This window comes from Balaenoptera ricei, chromosome 6 (genome assembly GCF_028023285.1).
Source record: "Balaenoptera ricei isolate mBalRic1 chromosome 6, mBalRic1.hap2, whole genome shotgun sequence".
NCBI classification, from domain to species: domain Eukaryota; kingdom Metazoa; phylum Chordata; class Mammalia; order Artiodactyla; family Balaenopteridae; genus Balaenoptera; species Balaenoptera ricei.
In genome coordinates this window covers 75422075-75441033 of record NC_082644.1, presented here as the reverse complement: position 1 = coordinate 75441033, position 18959 = coordinate 75422075, and the positions used below count along the sequence as shown (strand labels likewise).

General features: G+C 36.6%; 1 protein-coding gene across 1 annotated transcript; it reads left to right on the top strand.

Moving 5' to 3' along the window:
- The first annotated feature begins 10110 nt into the window (after nt 1-10110).
- Nucleotides 10111-17486, top strand: C6H9orf57 (chromosome 6 C9orf57 homolog). Its single transcript, XM_059926463.1, has 3 exons — nt 10111-10204; nt 13879-14034; nt 17362-17486. Exons 1-3 carry the CDS (start codon nt 10111-10113, stop codon nt 17484-17486), a joined length of 375 nt encoding a protein of 124 aa, XP_059782446.1.
- The last annotated feature ends 1473 nt before the right edge of the window (nt 17487-18959 follow it).

Sequence of the window (18959 nt, the reverse complement as noted above, 5' to 3'; positions counted from 1 at the left end):
CACTTAATTCTTAGCATTTCTCTCATTCATTTCCTCTTTTTCATCCCTCCTGCTTCTGCCCTAGTTCCAGGTTTTATCATCTCTTGACAGAGCTAATACAGTACTTTCCGAACTTTCTCTCTGCTTCCAGTCTCACCTTTGCCAACTTAACTTTCACTTTTCTACCAGAATGATTTAGAAAAAAATTGAAATCAGTATGTCTAGAGTATAGTAGAAACTGAATAAACATTTATTGAATAATGTCACTCCCTTTACACAATTCAGTAAAAACCTAATTCATACAGAGGTGCTTGCAAAACATTCCCACTGATTTATCCCTAATGAAGAGGGTAATGAAAACATATAACCCCTGAAGGTATTATTCAGTAAAATGTACAAATCTAAGATGTACAGCTCAGTACCATTTTACATTTGCATAAACACATGTCTACCACCCAGATCAAATACAGAACATTTTCGTTTCACCCTAGAAAGTTTTCTCAAGCCCCTTCTCAAGTCTATCCTCCTTCCCAGATTTAACCACTATTCCATCTTCAATCACTATAGACTCATGTTGCCTGTTCTTGAATTTCATATGTTTAATGGAATTATACAGTATGTACTGCTATTGATTTGAGTATCATTATTTTGTATCCAGTCACCTTTCTTAGGGCATCTCAGATGGAAATTTTTATCCCGAAACTCCAAGACCCCCAGTGCCTACTTTCAGGGCCCCACTTTCCATATTGATTGCTTTCACCAAAATCTATTTCCTACAGATACCAATTAGAGACTAAAAAAAAACTCTCATTAAAGGAAAGGAGATATAGATAATATATATCAAGGAAAATATCCTCATAATTAATACCTAAGAGTTTATATTTGTGTAAACATATGTTTACAGATTGACTAATCAGATAATTTCACCTTGATTCAAGGAAATACTTTTCTAATAGTGGTTCCTCAGGGCCAAAAACAAACTTACAAGGAAGGTATGTGAGCAAAAGGAAAACGTCCAGAGGGACTGAAGGAAATTAGCATTAACTGAGAGCTTATTATGGCCTAGGCACAGTGCAAGCTAAGCACTGGGAATTGAAAAATGAATATGCCAAGGTGGGAATGTAAGTTGCTGTAGCCATTATGGAAAACAGTATGGTGGGTCCCCAGTTGCCATATGATCCTGCAATCCCACTCGTGGGCACATATCCAGACAAAACTATAATTCAAAAAGATACATGCACCCTTATGTTCATAGCAGCACTGTAGCCAAGACATGGAAACAACCTAAATGTCCATCGACAGATGAATGGATAAAGAAGATGTGGTACATATATACAATGGAATACTACTCAGCCATAAAAAAGAATGAAATAATGCCACTTGTGGCAACACGGATGGACTTAGAGATTATCATACTAAATGAAGTAAGTCAGAAAGGGAAAGACAAATACCATATGATATCACTTATATGTGGAATCTAAAATATGACACAAATGAACCTATCTACAAACAGAAACAGACTCTCAGACATAGAGAACAGACTTGTGGTTGCCAAGGGGGAGAGAGGGTAGAGGAGAGATGAATTGGGAGTTTGGGGTTAGCAGATGCAAATTATTACATATAGAATGGAACCATAATGGAAAAGAATTTTTAAAAGACTGTATATATATGTATAACTGAATCACTTTGCTGTACAGCAGAAATTAACACATTTTAAATCAACTATACTTCAGTTAAAAAAATTTTTTTAATGAATATGCCACACTATAGCTCTAAACTGGTGTTGCTTTTCTAGAAAACAATTTACTAATGTGTATCAAAACCCTTATAAAAGGTTTATGTCTTTGTTCCTGTAATTCCATTTCTACAAATTTATCCTAAAAATATATTCAGATACAACTAAAATATGAGATATACAAACATGTGGGAATTATTAAATAAGCTACAGTAAGTCTATTGACTTACTATGTTGGATATTACAGAATCTTTAAAATATATTCTTAAGGAATATTTAATAACATAATAAACACTCAAAACATGAAGTGTTTTTTTTTAAAGCAAGCTACAAATCTGTAATATATATGGTGTAATACAAAGTATTTATATATATGGTGTAATACAAAGTATTTCTTGTGTGTGTATGTATGTATGTATGAGTAAATGTAATAATAGTGCATATGTACTAATACATACACGTACTAATACACTAATGTATATATGAGTAAATGTACTAATAGTATGTATGTACTAACACACACATGTACCTGTACATACACACATTAATTTACATTTCCTGACACTGTGACTAAAAGTACATATTTCAGAATACCTTTTGTCAACAATAACTTTTTCATCTTTGTCAACTTGATAGGCTAAAATATAATGTTATTTTAATTTAGATTTGTAGATAATAATAAACATTATATTGCAAATCTTTGATTCAGTATTAATAAGGGTATGAGGGAAAAAAGTACTCATACTCTTTTAGGAAGTAGGAAGATTGATAGCTACTTTCAGGGGCAATTATATAGTATCTATTAAAATATATTAGAAATATACCCTGTGACAAGCAATTCCACTTTTCAGGATCTGTCTTATAAAAATTACTTGCATATGTGCCCAAGGACATATACACACATTGTAACATTGTTTGTCATTAAAACAAAACAAAACAAAACAAGAAGAGCCTATGTGTTCATCAACCAGGGAAAGGCTAAATGAACATGGTATATCCATACCAAAAATATTATATAGCAATGAAAAACAATGAAGTAGTTTTAAAGACTGACCTAGAAAGATTTTAAACATATTTTTGAGTGAAATACAAAGGGAAAAATAATATGTAGCATATGATACTATGTTTACAAAAATAAAACAAAAAGCAATATTACACATATTCCCAAATTACAAGTGTATTATGAAAATGCGCAAAATAAAAAGGACACCCAACATATTTAATATGGTTACATTTCGGATAGACACTCAGTTTGGTGGGAACACGGTGAAAAGAGATTTCAACAGTCTTCATATTTTAATCTGTTTCAAAAAGAATATATTAATTTGTAATTACATATTAATTTGGAAATAAACATTTTAAAAAGTCAAATTGGGCCACTCCAGCCACCCCACAGGGAGCGATAGGTGCTACCTTCAGTGGCCCCAGCTTCTCGTGCCTACAGAGCCGCATGCTGTGCGTACGTCTCCATTCTTCACTGGCTATTGGTCAGAGACCTGCATTCCTTGACACACAGACTCCTCCACAGTCTGCTTGAACAGCCTTGTTTCATGGCATTTGGTTTCCCACAGAAGAATTGATTCAGGAGGGAGAGAAATGTAAGCAGGTTTCTGGATCTCTCTGTCAGAGCTACTGCTCGAAGCCCTCCTGGAAGATATGAGGTCCACAGCAGATAGACTGCAAACAAAGAAGCTTCTCACTGTTCCCAGAATCACCACGTCTGAACGCACAGCGCATGATCCACAACAGCCTGAGAACTTCCAGCACAGCAAGCACGGCAGAGGCATCAGCGGCCAGTGGAAGAAAACAGAGCAGGGTCTTGGTGCTCCGGCCGGATGTGAGGCCTGTGCCTCTGAGGTGGCAGAGCCAAGTTCAGGACATTGGTCCACCAGAGACCTCATGGCTCCACGTAATATCAAATGGCAAAAGCTCTGCCAGAGATCTACATCTCAACGCTAAGACCCAGCTCCACTCAATGACCAGCAAGCTACAATGCTAGACACCCTATGCCAAACAACTAGCAAGACAGGAACAGAACTCCACCTATTAGCAGAGAAGATGTCTAAAACTGTATATATATAAGGTCACAGACACCCCAAAACACACCACCAGACGTGGTCCTGCCCACCAGAAAGACAAGATCCAGCCTCATCCACCAGAACACAGGCACCAGTCCCCTCCACCAGGAAGCCTACACAACCCACTGAACCAACCTTAGCCACTGGGGGCAGACACCAAAAACAATGGGACTACAAACCTGCAGCCTGCAAAAAGGAGACCTCAAACACAGTAAGTGAAGCAAAATGAGAAGACAGAGAAACACACAGCAGATGAAGGAGCAAGGTAAAAACCCACCAGACCAAACAAATGAAGAGAAAATAGGCAGTCTACCTGAAAAAGAATTCAGAGTAATGATAGTAAAGATGATCCAAAATCTTGGAAATAGAATGGAGAAAACACAAGAAACGTTTAAAAAGGACCTAGAAGAACTAAAGAGCAAATAAACAATGATGAACAACACAATAAATGAAATTTAAAATGCTCTAGAAGGAATCAATGGCAGAATAACAGGCAGAAGAACAGATAGGTGACCTGGAAGATAAAATAGTGGGAATAACTACCACAGAGCAGAACAAAGAAAAAAGAATGAAAAGAATTCAGGACAGTATCAGAGACCTCTGAGACAACATTAAACGCAACAAAATTCGAATTATATGGGTCCCAGAAGAAGAAGAGAAAAAGAAAGGGATGGAGAAAATATTTGAAGAGATTATAGTCGAAAACTTCCCTAATATGGGAAAGGAAATAGTCAATCAAGTCCAGGAAGTGCAGAGAGTCCCATACAGGATAAATCCAAGGAGAAACACGCCAAGACACATATTAATCAAACTATCAAAAATTAAATACAAAGAAAAAATATTAAAAGCAGCAAGGGAAAAACAACAAATAACATACAAGGGAATCCCCATAAGGTTAACAGCTGGTCTTTCAACAGAAACTCTGCAAGCCAGAAGGGAGTGGCAGGCCATATTTAAAGTGATGAAAGGGAAAAACCTACAAACAAGATTACTCTACCCAGCAGGATCTCATTCAGATTCCATGGAGAAATTAAAACCTTTACAGACAAGCAAAAGCTTGACAAGCAAAAGAGAATTCAGCACCACCAAACCAGCTTTACAACAAATGCTAAAGGAACTTCTCTAGGCAGGAAACACAAGAGAAGGAAAACACCTACAATAACAAACCCAAAACAATTAAGAAAATGGTAATAGGAACATACATATCAATAATTACCTTAAATATAAATGGATTAAATGCTCCCACCAGAAGACACAGACTGGCTGAATGGATACAAAAACAGGACCCATATATATGCTGTCTACAGAGACCCATTTCAGACCTACGGACACATACACATTGAAAGTGAGGAGACAGAAAAAGATATTCCATGCAGATGGAAATCAAAAGAAAGCTGGAGTAGCAATTCTCATACCAGACAAAACAGACTTTAAAATAAAGACTATTACAAGAGACAAAGAAGGACACTACATAATGATCAAGGGACCATTCCAAGAAGAAGATATAACAATTGTAAATATTTATGCACCCAATAGAGGGGCACCTAAATACATAAGGCAAATGCTAACAGCCATAAAAGGGGAAATGGACAGTAACACAATCATAGTAGGGAACTTTAACACCCCACTTTCACCAATGGACAGATCATCCAAAATGAAAATAAATAAGGAAACACAAGCTTTAAATGATACATTAAACAAGATGGACTTAATTGATATTTATAGAACATTTCATCCAAAAACAACAGAATACACTTTCTTCTCAAGGGCTCATGGAACATTCTCCAGGATAGATCATATCTTGGTTCACAAATCAAGCCTTGGCAAATTTAAGAAAACTGAAATAGTATCAGGTATCTTTTCCAACCTCATAACATTATGAGACTAGATACCAATTACAGGAAAAAATCTGTAAAAAATACAAACACATGGGGGCTAAACAATACACTACTAAATAACCAAGAGATCACTGAGGAAATCAAAGAGGAAATCAAAAATACCTAGAAGCAAATGACAATGAAAACACGATGACCCAAAACCTATGGGATGCAGCAAAAGCAGTTCTAAGAGGGAAGTTTATAGCAATACAATCCTACCTCAAGAAACAAAAAACATCTCAAATAAACAACCTAACCTTACACCTAAAGCAATCAGAGAAAGAAGAACAAAAAAACCCCAAAGTTAGCAGAAGGAAAGAGATCATACAGATCAGATCAGACATAAATGAAAAAGAAAAGAAGCAAACAATAGCAAAGCTCAGTAAAACTAAGCGCTGGTTCTTTGAGAAGATAAACAAAATTGATAAACCATTAGCCAGACTCATCAAGTAAAAAAGGGAGAAGACTCAAATCAATCCAATTACAAATGAAAAAGGAGAGGTAACAACTGACACTGCAGAAATACAAATGATCATGAGAGATCACTACAAGTAACTCTATGCCAATAAAATGGACAACCTGGAAGAAATGGACAGATTCTTAGAAATGCACAACCTACCGAGACTGAACCAGGAAGAAATAGAAAATATGAACAGACCAATCACAAGCACTGAAATTGAGACTGTGATTAAAAATCTTCCAACAAACAAAAGTCCAGGACCACATGGCTTCACAGGCGAATTCTATCAAACATTTAGAGAAGAGCTAACACCCACCATTCTCAAACTCTTCCAAAATATTGCAGAGGGAGGAACATTCTCCAGTTCATTCTATGAGGCCACCATCACCCTGATACCAAAACCAGACAAAGATGTCACAAAGAAAGAAAACTACAGGCTAATATCACTGATGAACATAGATGCAAAAATCCTCAACAAACTACTAGCAAACAGAATCCAACAGCACATTAAAAGGATCACATACCATGATCAAGTGGGGTTTACCCCAGGAATGCAAGGATTCTTCAATATACGCAAATCAATCAACGTGATACACCATATTAACAAATTGAAGGAGAAAAACCATATGATCATCTCAATAGATGCAGAGAAAGCTTTAGACAAAATACAACACCCATTTATGATAAAAATCCTCCAGAAAGTAGGCATAGAGGGAATTCTCCTCAACATAATAAAGGCCATATATGACAAACTCACAGCCAACATCGTCCTCAATGGTGAAAAACTGAAACCGTTTCCACTAAGATCAGGAACAAGACAAGGTTGTCCACTCTCACCACTATTATTCAACATAGTTTTGGAAGTTTTAGCCACAGCAATCAGAGAAGAAAAAGAAATAAAAGGAATCCAAATCGGAAAAGAAGAAGTAAAACTGTCACTGTTTGCAGATGACATGATACTATACATAGAGAATCCTAAAGATGCTACCAGAAAACTACTAGAGCTAATCAATGAATTTGGTAAAGTAGCAGGATACAAAATTAATGCACAGAAATCTCTTGCATTCCTATACACTAATGATGAAAAATCTGAAAGTGAAATTAAGAAAACACTCCCATTTACCATTGCAACAAAAAGAATAAAATATCTAGGAATAAACCTACCTAAGGAGACAAAAGACCTGTATGCAGAAAATTATAAGACACTGATGAAAGAAATCAAAGATGATACAAATAGATGGAGAGATATACCATGTTCTTGGATTGGAAGAATCAACATTGTGAAAATGACTATACTACCCAAAGCAATCTACAGATTCAATGCAATCCCTATCAAACTACCACTGGCATTTTTCACAGAACTATAACAAAAAATTTCACAATTTGTATGGAAACACAAAAGACCCCGAATAGCCAAAGCAATCTTGAGAACGAACAATGGAGCTGGAGGAATCAGGCTCCCTGACTTCAGACTATACTACAAAGCTACAGACATCAAGACAGTATGGTACTGGCACAAAAACAGAAATATAGATCAATGGAACAGGATAGAAAGCCCAGAGATAAACCCACGCACATATGGTCACCTTATCTTTGATAAAGGAGGCAAGCATATACAGTGGAGAAAACACAGCCTCTTCAATAAGTGGTTCTGGGAAAATTGGACAGGTACATGTAAAAGTATGAAATTAGAACACTCCCTAACACCATACACAAAAATAAACTCAAAATGGATTAAAGACCTAAATGTAAGGCCAGACACTATAAAATTCTTAGAGGAAAACGTAGGCAGAACACTCTATGACATAAATCACAGCAAGGTCCTTTTTGACCCAGTTCCTAGAGAAATGGAAATAAAAACAAAAATTAAAAAATGGGACCTAATGAAACTTAAAAGCTTTTGCACATCAACGGAAAACATAAACAAGACCAAAAGACAACCCTCAGAATGGGAGAAAATATTTGCAAATGAAGCAACTGACAAAGGATTAATCTCTAAGATTTACAAGCAGCTCATGCAGCTCAATAACAAAAAAAAAAACAACCCAATCCAAAAATGGGCAGAAGACCTAAATAGACATTTCTCCAAAGAAGATATCCAGATTGCCAACAAACACATGAAAGAATGCTCAACATCACTAACCATTCGAGAAATGCAAATCAAAACTACATTGAGGTATCACCTCACACCAGTCAGAATGGCCATCATCAGAAAATCTGCAAACAATAAATGCTGGAGATGGTGTGGAGAAAAGGGAACACTCTTGCACTGTTGGTGGGAATGTAAATGGATACAGCCACTATGGAGAACAGTATGGAGGTTCCTTAAAAAACTAAAAACAGAACTACCATACGACCCAGCAATCCCACTACTGGGCATATATCCTGAGAAAACCATAATTCAAAAAGAGTCATGTACCAAAATTTTCATTGCAGCTCTATTTACAATAGCTAGGCCATGGAAGCAACCTAAGTGTCCATCATCGGATGAATGGATAAAGAAGATGTGGCACATATATACAATGGAATATTACTCAACCATAAAAAGAAACAAAATGGAGTTATTTGTAGCGAGGTGGATGGAGTTAGAGTCTGTCATACAGAGTGAAGTAAGTCAGAAAGAGAAAAACAAATACAGTATGCTAACACATATATATGGAATCTAAAAAAAAAAAAAGAAAATAGTTCTGAAGAACCTAGGGGCTGGACAGGAATAAAGACACAGATGTAGAGAATGGACTTAAGGACACGGGGAGGGGGGAGGGTAAGCTGGGACGAACTAAGAGAGTGGCATGGACATAAATACACTACCAAATGTAAAATAGATAGCTAGTGGGAAGCAGCCACATAGCACAGGGAGATCAGCTCTGTGCTTTGTGACCACCTAGAGGGGTGGGATAGGGAGGGGAGGAGGGAGACGCAAGAGGGACAAGATATGGGGATATATGTATATGCATAGCTGATTCACTTTGTTATAAAGCATAAACTAACACACCATTGTAAAGCAATAATACTCCAGTAAAGATGTTTAAAAAAAAATCAAATTGCTTTCTGAATGCACCAAGTTCTATTATAAAGATTACATGGCATTTTTAAAAATATCAAGATCAAGTACTTTATATAATGAACCGAAAGAATGCCCACGTGGCTATGTGTATGTGAACTAATTAATCTGTAGCATAGTGAACATAGAAATCTTTAGCTATATTTACAGTTAATTAGTTTAACAACTGCCTGACTTAGTCTTATTATGTTAATTTCATAAATAAAGCAATTAAGTTCCCTATAGATCAGAGTGTTCTGGTGAAAATTTTTCCTGTTTACTTGGGCAAATTTTACTGTTTAAACTGTTTGGAATCTAGAGGATCAGACTTGCTGGTTTCAGTTATAACGAACTTTATTACATCAGAAATTTTACTTGTTATCTTTTAAAGAAGTTCAGACCTAGAAAATTCCCACAATACATTTATGAAGAAGGCAGGTAAGTTATGCATAACTGAAATGTTATATTTTAGCCAATCTGACAATTTCTTTCTCTTCATTTTAATAAGTGTTAACTATTGTTAACTATGATATAAATACTTTCCTTATAAATATGATCATTTGCAATGAAAGCAGTAGTTTATGAGGAAGCATAAATAAAAATTTTTTGGCTAATAGTTAAAAGTATTTTTAACACGATATTGTTCTAGAAACGTTATCTATATTATTTCCTATTTTTTCAATTCAGGGAAATTATTAAGGGAGGGAATGGTATTTGATAATAAGAAGACAGCTAAACTTAAAATGTTCTGGAACTAAGAAAAGTTTTATGGTGAATTTTTGACATAAACAGGTACATTGTTTTTCCTCCTTCACAAAATGAATTTCTTTATAGTTTCTTAATGAAAGAAATGAAACTTATTTAGTGATTTCCCTTTTTATAATAGCTAACAAGTGTACAACTTTATTACTTCCCTAGGAAAGATTTAATGGTGGTACATGTCCTTCCATCCATCTTCTTTTTTGGCTAGAAATCTTAGAATGAGAAGGATTGTCTTCAGTGGCACTTTTATCTTATTCTGCCTCTTAGGTGGTAAGTCATTAAGAAAACATAAATCAAAAAAGAGGAAAAATTACTCAAGAAATTGCAGAATTACAATATAAGTGGAGGGTGGCCTTAATAAAGTACTAAAGGTCCTTAAAACAAAGCCTGAGTAAACCCTTAAATAACAATGAGTTAACATTTATTCAGCATTTACTATATGCCAGGTACTGGTCTAAATATTTTATTTGTATTAAGGCACTGAATCCATATGACAATCCTATGAGTTAAGTGCTATTATTTCCTATTTTATACATGAGTAAACTGAGCTGGTAGATGGTGGCCCACATGTTGCTATTATTATCATTAAGCTGGAACTAATCAATCTAGGCAGGAAGCCCTTATAAATATGACCCAAAAAATGACCAAATAAGCATAGACAAGGCTCTCCCAGCACTTTTTCTATGTGCTCATCACCACCAACTCTAATATTCCTTCATTTATAAAAGTACCACATAACAGAGAGCTTTCAATCCCTTTTACAGAATTCCTAAGGCCCTTCAAATTAGGTAGATGTTCATGAAGGTAATATCTCCAAACAGGCATGTTTAAGCACATGGGAATTCTCCTTCCCAATGAAATGGTAATATGGTTAATGAAGATGGCTGCTCTATGCTGAACCCAGGGGTTAACAGGGCAGGGTCTCTTAGAATCAGAAGATTTAATGTACATATGAGTCACCTGGGGATCTTGTTAAAATGCACAATCTGATTCAGCAGGTCAGGTGTAGGGCCTGAGAGTCTGCATTTCCAACAAGCTTCCAAGTGATGCCGATGCTGTTGGTCTGGAGACCACATGCCAGTAGGAAGAATCTAAAAGGTATCCCAGAGGTAAATAAAATTCTAATACTGACACTTAGAGACTTTTGGTACCTAATACTGGGATCACCATCTCAAATGCCTAAAGTGTTTGGTCAGATAATATAAATGGGGGGGTGGGGGGGATCATCCAGTAACAAAACCAGAGGAGGGCAGCCAGTACCCAGCTGACATGGAGAAAGGAGAGCTGAACACTGCCAAATCTGATTCTTCAGGAGAAGCCAGATATTCAGGTTTGCAGGAAAACTCTCCCAACTTTTAAATGTTAACATTTTGAAAGCACTATGCAAGTTAAACAGACCAGGTCTAGCCCCTGAACCACTTGTTTGTAGTCTCTGCTTCCCACACTACCCTCATTACTATATACAATGCGCAATAGAGTTTTGATGACCCCTTGCAGAAAGGGCAGGAGCAAACTCAAACTGCTTGGGTCTCTGCTGCATTTTAAGTCTTTACACTTCTCTTCTGTAAAGAATGTGGAAGGGAACATAGGAATAGATGAAAAATTTCAAGAGAACATCTTCCCTGTCTTGGATATCATGAAAAAAATGATTGAGGCAGGAGATTGCATTAATTTTGTTGAATACACAGGGAAGATGTGAGGGTAAAAGAAGAAAATTCAGCATAAAGAGAAATTTTGAAGTAAGGAGTGTCCATGAAGTAAGGGATGGCTATTTTAAAAAGATCACCATCATCATGATTTATAATGTTTAAATAATTACATATATATTTATAATATGCATTTGAGTAATTAAATATAGTCTATTAGATTTTCCCCACAATAAGATCATAAAGTAGAACAGGATACTTCAGAATTAATCATGTGAGGAAACTATTAATTTAACATAAAACCTGAAACTTTAAATTTAGTTGTCAAATTGGTATACATCGTATGTTATATTAATAAAACCAACAATAAATTTTCAGACAAAAAGAGACTGGAAGAAAGGAAATGGATCTGTGAACATATTTATAAGTATTCATGCAATGGAACAAATACGGTCAGCAGAAAGCCTAAAAGTTAAGGCATCGCCTTCAGCTGTAGTAAAGAATGTCACGGCCAAGGTTTTAGGAAGAAGGCTGTGGATATTGGGTGTGGAATCAGAAGGAAGAAGGACCATCTGAGAGGGAGAGAAAGAAACTAGAGCAGATCTCATCCAGGAAAACAATCCAGGGGCCTTAGGCACGGCAGAGAAAGATCTGGCATCATATAAGCTCTCCACCGGGGGGGCCACTGGCACCAAGGTCTGAGCTATGTAGTGGATCATTAAGGACAAGTTATGAATTGAGAAATCACGAGTCCAGGAGGAAAACTCCCTTAGGCATGACCTGAAGAAGCAAGCAGCCCTAGTATTCTGGGCAGGAGACTGACCCTGAATCTTGGAAGAGTCAAAATCTCCAGCAAGAAGAAGGTGACATCAGAAGGTTTGGGATACACAAAGGCAACTTCAGTGACATGGTGTGCTTGCTAAAAACAAGGGGTTTGGATTTCATCAGACCTCTTTCAACTCCTGTCTCTGCCACTGAAGTGAGCTACTTAAAATCTTAAGGCCTCAGTTTTCTTTTATGTGAAATGTGGGCAACTATAATACCTGCCTGAAAGATTTATTGTGGGAAATGTAAATTGCTTAGCAGAATCCTTGGCATAAGCTTAGTTCTTTAAAAAATATTTGCTGGTTGATCATTGATTATGGATTGAAATTCTGTCATGCTCAATGAGAAAACCAATGTGATATTTCCAAAATATCTTTAGATGAGTTTGAAGCTGGGGAGAATAGTCAACAGAGGTTAATTAGCCTCATCAGCCAGACTATTTTCTATTAAAAGTGATCTCTTCTAATCCCCAATATGTCGGAGATATAAAATACATTGCACAAAATGTTTAGTAAACTCTTCTTTAGAGTTAACCAGTGAATAGGAGTGGAACAGCAATAGTTTTCATATATTAAAAGATTGGAACTATGAACATTAAGACAAATTTCAGCTCAATTTCAGAAGAATTCTTTAACAATCTGCACTGGTTTAATCATGATGAGCTCTCCATCACTAGCCAAGGCTTCCTATAGGGGTTATTATAAAGGAGATTCCTGAATTCAATAGAACCAGTGGTTCTCAAAAACTGGTCCAGACATCTACATTCAAATCACACGCCCTCCACTGTTTCTGGATATCTAAAGTACGGATTCCTGGGCCCCACCTCTTATTGATTCTAACTCAGGTTCTGTGGAGGCTGTGGAAATCTGTGTTCATTTTAACTGCTTAAGTAAATCTGATGCATAGTCAGATTTGGAAAGTAATCTTCCAGTTAATGTTTTCCAATCTTATCTACGTTGACCAAGGTCAAAAATCTCTGGGCTATTTCTACATAACCAAGATAAATAACACTTTTAAGCCACTGAATTTGAGTATTGAAGATTACCAATATGTAAATATTAATCAAACAATAAATACAGAGAACCTACTATATATAATGTACTTCCTTAGACATGGAAATGAAGACCTAACAGTGGATATATGGCTGAAATTAAATATCCTGGCCAAATAACTTTGGTTTGATTTAATTAGGCTCTGAGGAACTGAATACATTTTAACCAACTAAGTTGTTTAGCCCACCTGGTTTCATTTTTTTATTAGTATCAGTTCAGAGTGCTTCCAGTTCTTTAATGTAGCATATGTTATGAAATTTCCCCTATTAAATTCTCCAAATAAAAATATTTTAAATTTATGTGACTTTTTAGAATCAATTTATAAAATACTGCATACTTTTTAAAGTTGAAAATCATTGCTTTATTTTTGGATTTCTCTTTTCTCTCTGTCTTTTTTTCTGTCTCTGGTGTCCATCTCTATTTTTCCCTTATTTTTTCTGTCCTGTATTTGGAGGTGTTGGAGGTGTGATTTGTAGATCATGCAACCTCTCAATCCCCTTCCATGGATGTCTTTTGGACTTTGGAACCTGCAGAACAAAACCTGGACAGTATTGTATAAAAGAGGTCCATATTAAAGGTAAGTCATAACACTTTAAAAACATTTAACTAAAATGAGCACAGGAAAACTCCTTATGTAAGAGCAAACATTCACTGAGCATTTACTACATGCTATACTAAGGGCTTTACCTAGATTACATCGCACCAATAAATCAATGATATGAGCTGGATCTTGTCGCTATTCCCAATTTAAAGATAAGAAATCTGAGGCATAGAAAGATTAAGAAATTTGCATGATGTTACACAGTTAAGGAGTGTTGTAGTCTAATTCAAATGTGAGTACTTAACTCCAGAGCACACATTCCTAAAGAAATCTATATACTGCCTCATTCACACCATTCACATCCTCACAAAAAATTAATACATAATTTCCCTCTAAGTGCAGGGCTCTGTGTAATCACACAGGTTTAATGCCCAGGAAGCTGGCCTTGTCCACATGGATTAAAGAGAGAAACATAAAAATCCAAATGATGAAAACATTAGAAGAAAATATTGAAAAACATATTTTAAGCTTGAAAGAGAGGAGGCCTCCTTAACATCCAAAAGACAGAAATCATAAAGGAAATGATAAATTTGAATATATCAGTATTTTAAAATTTATGAAATGAATGATAACTCCAAAACTATAAAAGATAAGGAATAAACTGGGCAAAAATAATTGGGAAAAAACAAGAAAATATTAATATCTACCCAGAATAAAGAACTTCTAAAAAACTCATTTTTTAAAAGACCAACAATCAAAAAAAAGGAAAAAAAAAAACTTGTTAAAGAAATAGAAAGGCAATTTTCAGAAGAGGAGATATAAATGACTTAACCTAAAAACATAACAAGCAGGGCTTCCCTGGTGGCGCAGTGGTTGAGAATCTGCCTGCCAATGCAGGGGACCACGGGTTCGAGCCCTGGTCTGGGAAGATCCCATGTGCCGCGGAGCAACTAAGCCCGTGGGCCACAATTACTGAGCCTGCGCATCTGGAGCCTGTGCTCCGCAACAAGAGAGGCCGTGACAGTGAGAGGCCCGCGCACCGCGATGAAGAGTGGCCCCTGCTTGCCACAACTAGAGAAAGCCCTCGCACAGAAACGAAGACCCAACACAGTCATAAATAAATAAATAAATAAATAAATAAATAAATAAACAAACAAACAAACAAACAGAGCCGCCCTAAACTTTGGGAAAAAAAAAAACACATAAAAAGCAGCTCAACCCATCAGTAAATATCAAAGAAATGCAAATTACAGAAATAATATTCTTAACCCATCAGATTGCTAAAAATTATGAGTTTTATAATATCAAGGGTTGTGACAATATGGGGAAATGGGAACTCTCATACATTTTCTAATGACAGTTTAGATTGGTTTGACTTTTTTAAAGACACTTTGTGAATTTCAGTTAAAATTTTAAATGAGCACAGTTGTCTACAAAGCAATTTATTTCTTGGCATCTACTGCAAAGAAATATTTACATGTAACACAAAAAGGCATGTATCAAGGTTATCATTGCAGCATTATGTTTAATAGTAAAGTAATGGAAATGATCTAAATGTTTGTCTATAGGTGTTAAACTATGATATATTCAGACCATGGATTGCTATGTAATACTTAGAATGAACCAGATCCTTTTGTTAACATGAAAAAAATCTTTAAAACATTGTTGAGCAGAAAAAAAGTCAGTTGCAAAACAGTACGTATAGTATGCCACTTATGTATAAAAATCCACAAAGCAAAACTCTAAATTTCTCTATGGAAATGGAAGGGGAGAAAAAAAATTAGAGGAAATCAAAGTCAGTTGGGAGAGAGGAAGAAAATTTGGGGTCATGTCTGCTGGGGTTTTGGTTTTAACAGGGTTACTTGAGCTTTGTTCAACCTATGTCCCCTCTCTGAGCCCCAAGTTCCCTCTGACTTTCACCCATACCAGTCAAGAACCCTTTCCTTATTGAAGAGGAAAGGGGCCAAGCCCCCCTGGAGCCATGAAACGTTAGCTCTCAGTGACTTCCCTTCCTGAAGGTGGATAGATAGCCATCTAGTCAACTTACCATAAAAACTCTGCACATAAGAAAGAGCTTGGAAGCTTATACAGCAAAATCTTGACAATAGCTCTTGGTTGGGTCAAGGACCTGGAATAACTACAATGTTGTGGGAAGAGCAGTTTCCTAACATGGAAAGTCTGCCATTGCATGCTGATGCAAAACAAATACCACTGGAACTTAGGCTTTTGATCGTTTCATCAATAGTTTGTCAACACTATTTTTTGTTGTTGTTGTTTATTTTTGGCTGTGTTGAGTCTTCGTTTCTGTGCGAGGGCTTTCTCCAGTTGCGGCAAGCAGGGGCCACTCTTCATTGCGGTGCGCGGGCCTCTCACTGTCGCGGCCTCTCTTGTTGCGGAGCACAAGCTCCAGACGCACAGGCTCAGCAGTTGTGGCCCACGGGCCTAGTTGCTCCGCGGCATGTGGGATCTTCCCAGACCAGGGCTCGAACCCGTGGTCCCCTGCATTGGCAGGCAGATTCTCAACCACTGCGCCACCAGAGAAGCCCCTGTCAACACTATTGACACTTTGGCAGGGATTCTTTGTTATACAGGGATATTTTGTGTATGGTAGGATATTTAGCACACTGCTGGCCTATACCCACTACATCCCAGTAATATCTTCCAAGTTGTAGCAACAAAAATGTTTATGGGCATTATCTAATGTCCTGGGGTTGGGGAGCAAAATCGCCCACAGTTGAAAGGCTACTGTTTTCTCAAGTTTCCAACCATGTTTTGCTGCCTTTAGAGAATTGCTCATTTGTGTTCTCCCCCATACAACTGAAACTGGGAATGCTAAGATTACAGGACATTGTTGTCACTTATTTTGCACTTTTGTGTATTGTCCACATTTTCCACAGCGAACATGCATTACTACTTGTAATTGGGGGAAAATTAAATGAGGTCAACGACACACCTCCGTTCCTAAGAAGCACTTACACATCTAAATGACCCTTCTGTGGATTCGGCCCTTTGAATAACTCATGACCTGGTAAAACTGGGGGATGATTATTAGGAAGTTTCTAAAAAGCTAACATTTCAGAAATTTCTACACAGAAACTGGCAATTGCATAGTTTTATGAACTGAGTTTGAAAGCTATTTTGCTTTACAATTTCAAAGCTTTTGTATTGCAATGCACACAACTAGAATAACTTTAGGTGGGAGTTCTTAAAAGGCAAGATGATTGTATCCTGATAGACCTAGAGTTTTTGCTTTGTTTTCCTTTGTCTTTGTTTTTTTAACCTGTTAGTTATCTGAAGCAACTGAGGCCAGGTAGGTTGTACCTCCCAAGGGATTCTTCTACCATGACCTCTTGTTTCCCCCAGGTGGAATTCAATGGTATTCAGTTCAAGGCTGCACAGAGAGCCAAGACGAGTGCTTCAAGAGAATCGTGACAACTTATGAAATTCACTCTACTCACTGCTGTCATCGTCCTTTGTGCAATTTCTGATCCAGGGGCCCATATCCAAATTGCTTGACTGATCAGTCAATCTCAGAGCCTGAACTGGTCATCCCAAGACAGCAGCTACCATCAATCAGCTTTCTGCAAAAGCCTCAGACCTGCAGGTTGTAGGAGTTATTGTCTGAAACCAATTTGGGCTTTCAAGATGCCCAACTTCTCAGCCACCACTCCTAACTCATCTCAGAAACATCCTTTCCAGCACAATCTTTCTCTTCTTCTCTTTTTTATTTCCCTTTTCAATGATTTCAAAGCTACAAAGAAGTAAAAACGTGAGTGACTCTCTGAGTCAAATTATTCATATCATCTCTAGTTTACTAATTTTCCTAAATATTTCCATATTGCAAAATAAAGTTTCAAATGAATTGTATCGCAAGATACCAAGTGACCTGAAAGGGTTCATTTGGTTTCCAAAGCAAACTGCCTTGCTCTTTCAGGGCAATTTATTGTACTGGAGAAACTGATTTAACAAACACTGCAGGAAAAACAAACCAGGAATCAGCAAACCAGGCCTGTAAGAACTATGAACCCAAATGGCAAAGGGCTCAAGAAGGTGTGAGGGTTGGTACTTATTTTTCCCATCTGTGTTAGGATTTGGCAAAATACTGGATTTCTATACTTTAACCACGCCTTAGTGCTTTGGCTAATCTAGTTTTGGCAGATCAAGCACTTCAACGGAAGCAGGGAAATGGATTTCCATCCACAAGGAATTTTAAAGTGTTATGAATATACTCTGAACTGCATTTCACATTTTTTAATGTGCCACATATTCAATTATTCTCATTCAATGCCCTGCTTTTGCAACTTCAAGATTGTTGTGTTTTAAAATTTAAAGTTGTTTTTCTCTGTATTTCTAGGAGTTTGAGAAATTCAAATGGTAAGTAATAAATCTCAATAAAAACTTTATTATTTTTTTTTTCACAGAACCTAGGACAACATCCTACACACAGTTGACTTTCAGCAAATGCTTTTCTATAAACTTTGAAGTAAAACAAGCATTTTTAAAAAGCCCAAGGAAACTAGACATTTTCCTCCACACTCATTTTACCCATATTCCTTAGACCACATTTCTGAAACTACAAAAAAAAAAAGTTTCTTCATCCTGAGATTTAAATCCATTTGCTACTATTCTATCACTCTATGCATCAGCTACATTGGTAAACAGTGGTTATCCTAGATCAGTGAACTTCATTGAGATTTTACTTCTATTTTTCTTGTTTTTTAAATGTAACTAATGTTATTACCCAATATATTGGAGGAAACAAATGACAAGATCAGATCATCAGTGACTAACTCCAGGGAGCTTCCCAAGCTTAACTCACAATCCAAGTGATGTAATGAGAAGAGAACTATGTTGTTTGCTTTTTTGATATTGAGCTGCATGAGCTGTTTGTATATTTTGGAGATTAATCTCTTGTCAGTCGCACCGTTTACAAATACTTTCTCCCATTCTGTGGTTTGTCT

Bases quoted from the DNA above. Each gene is read 5' to 3' on its own strand.
- C6H9orf57 (XM_059926463.1), top strand. From the start codon at position 10,111: ATGTCCTTCCATCCATCTTCTTTTTTGGCTAGAAATCTTAGAATGAGA. The intron at 10,205-13,878 runs GTAAGTCATTAA...GTCCATCTCTAT, and splicing joins CTTATTCTGCCTCTTAGGTG to TTTTCCCTTATTTTTTCTGT. The intron at 14,035-17,361 runs GTAAGTCATAAC...TGTTTCCCCCAG, and splicing joins AAAAGAGGTCCATATTAAAG to GTGGAATTCAATGGTATTCA.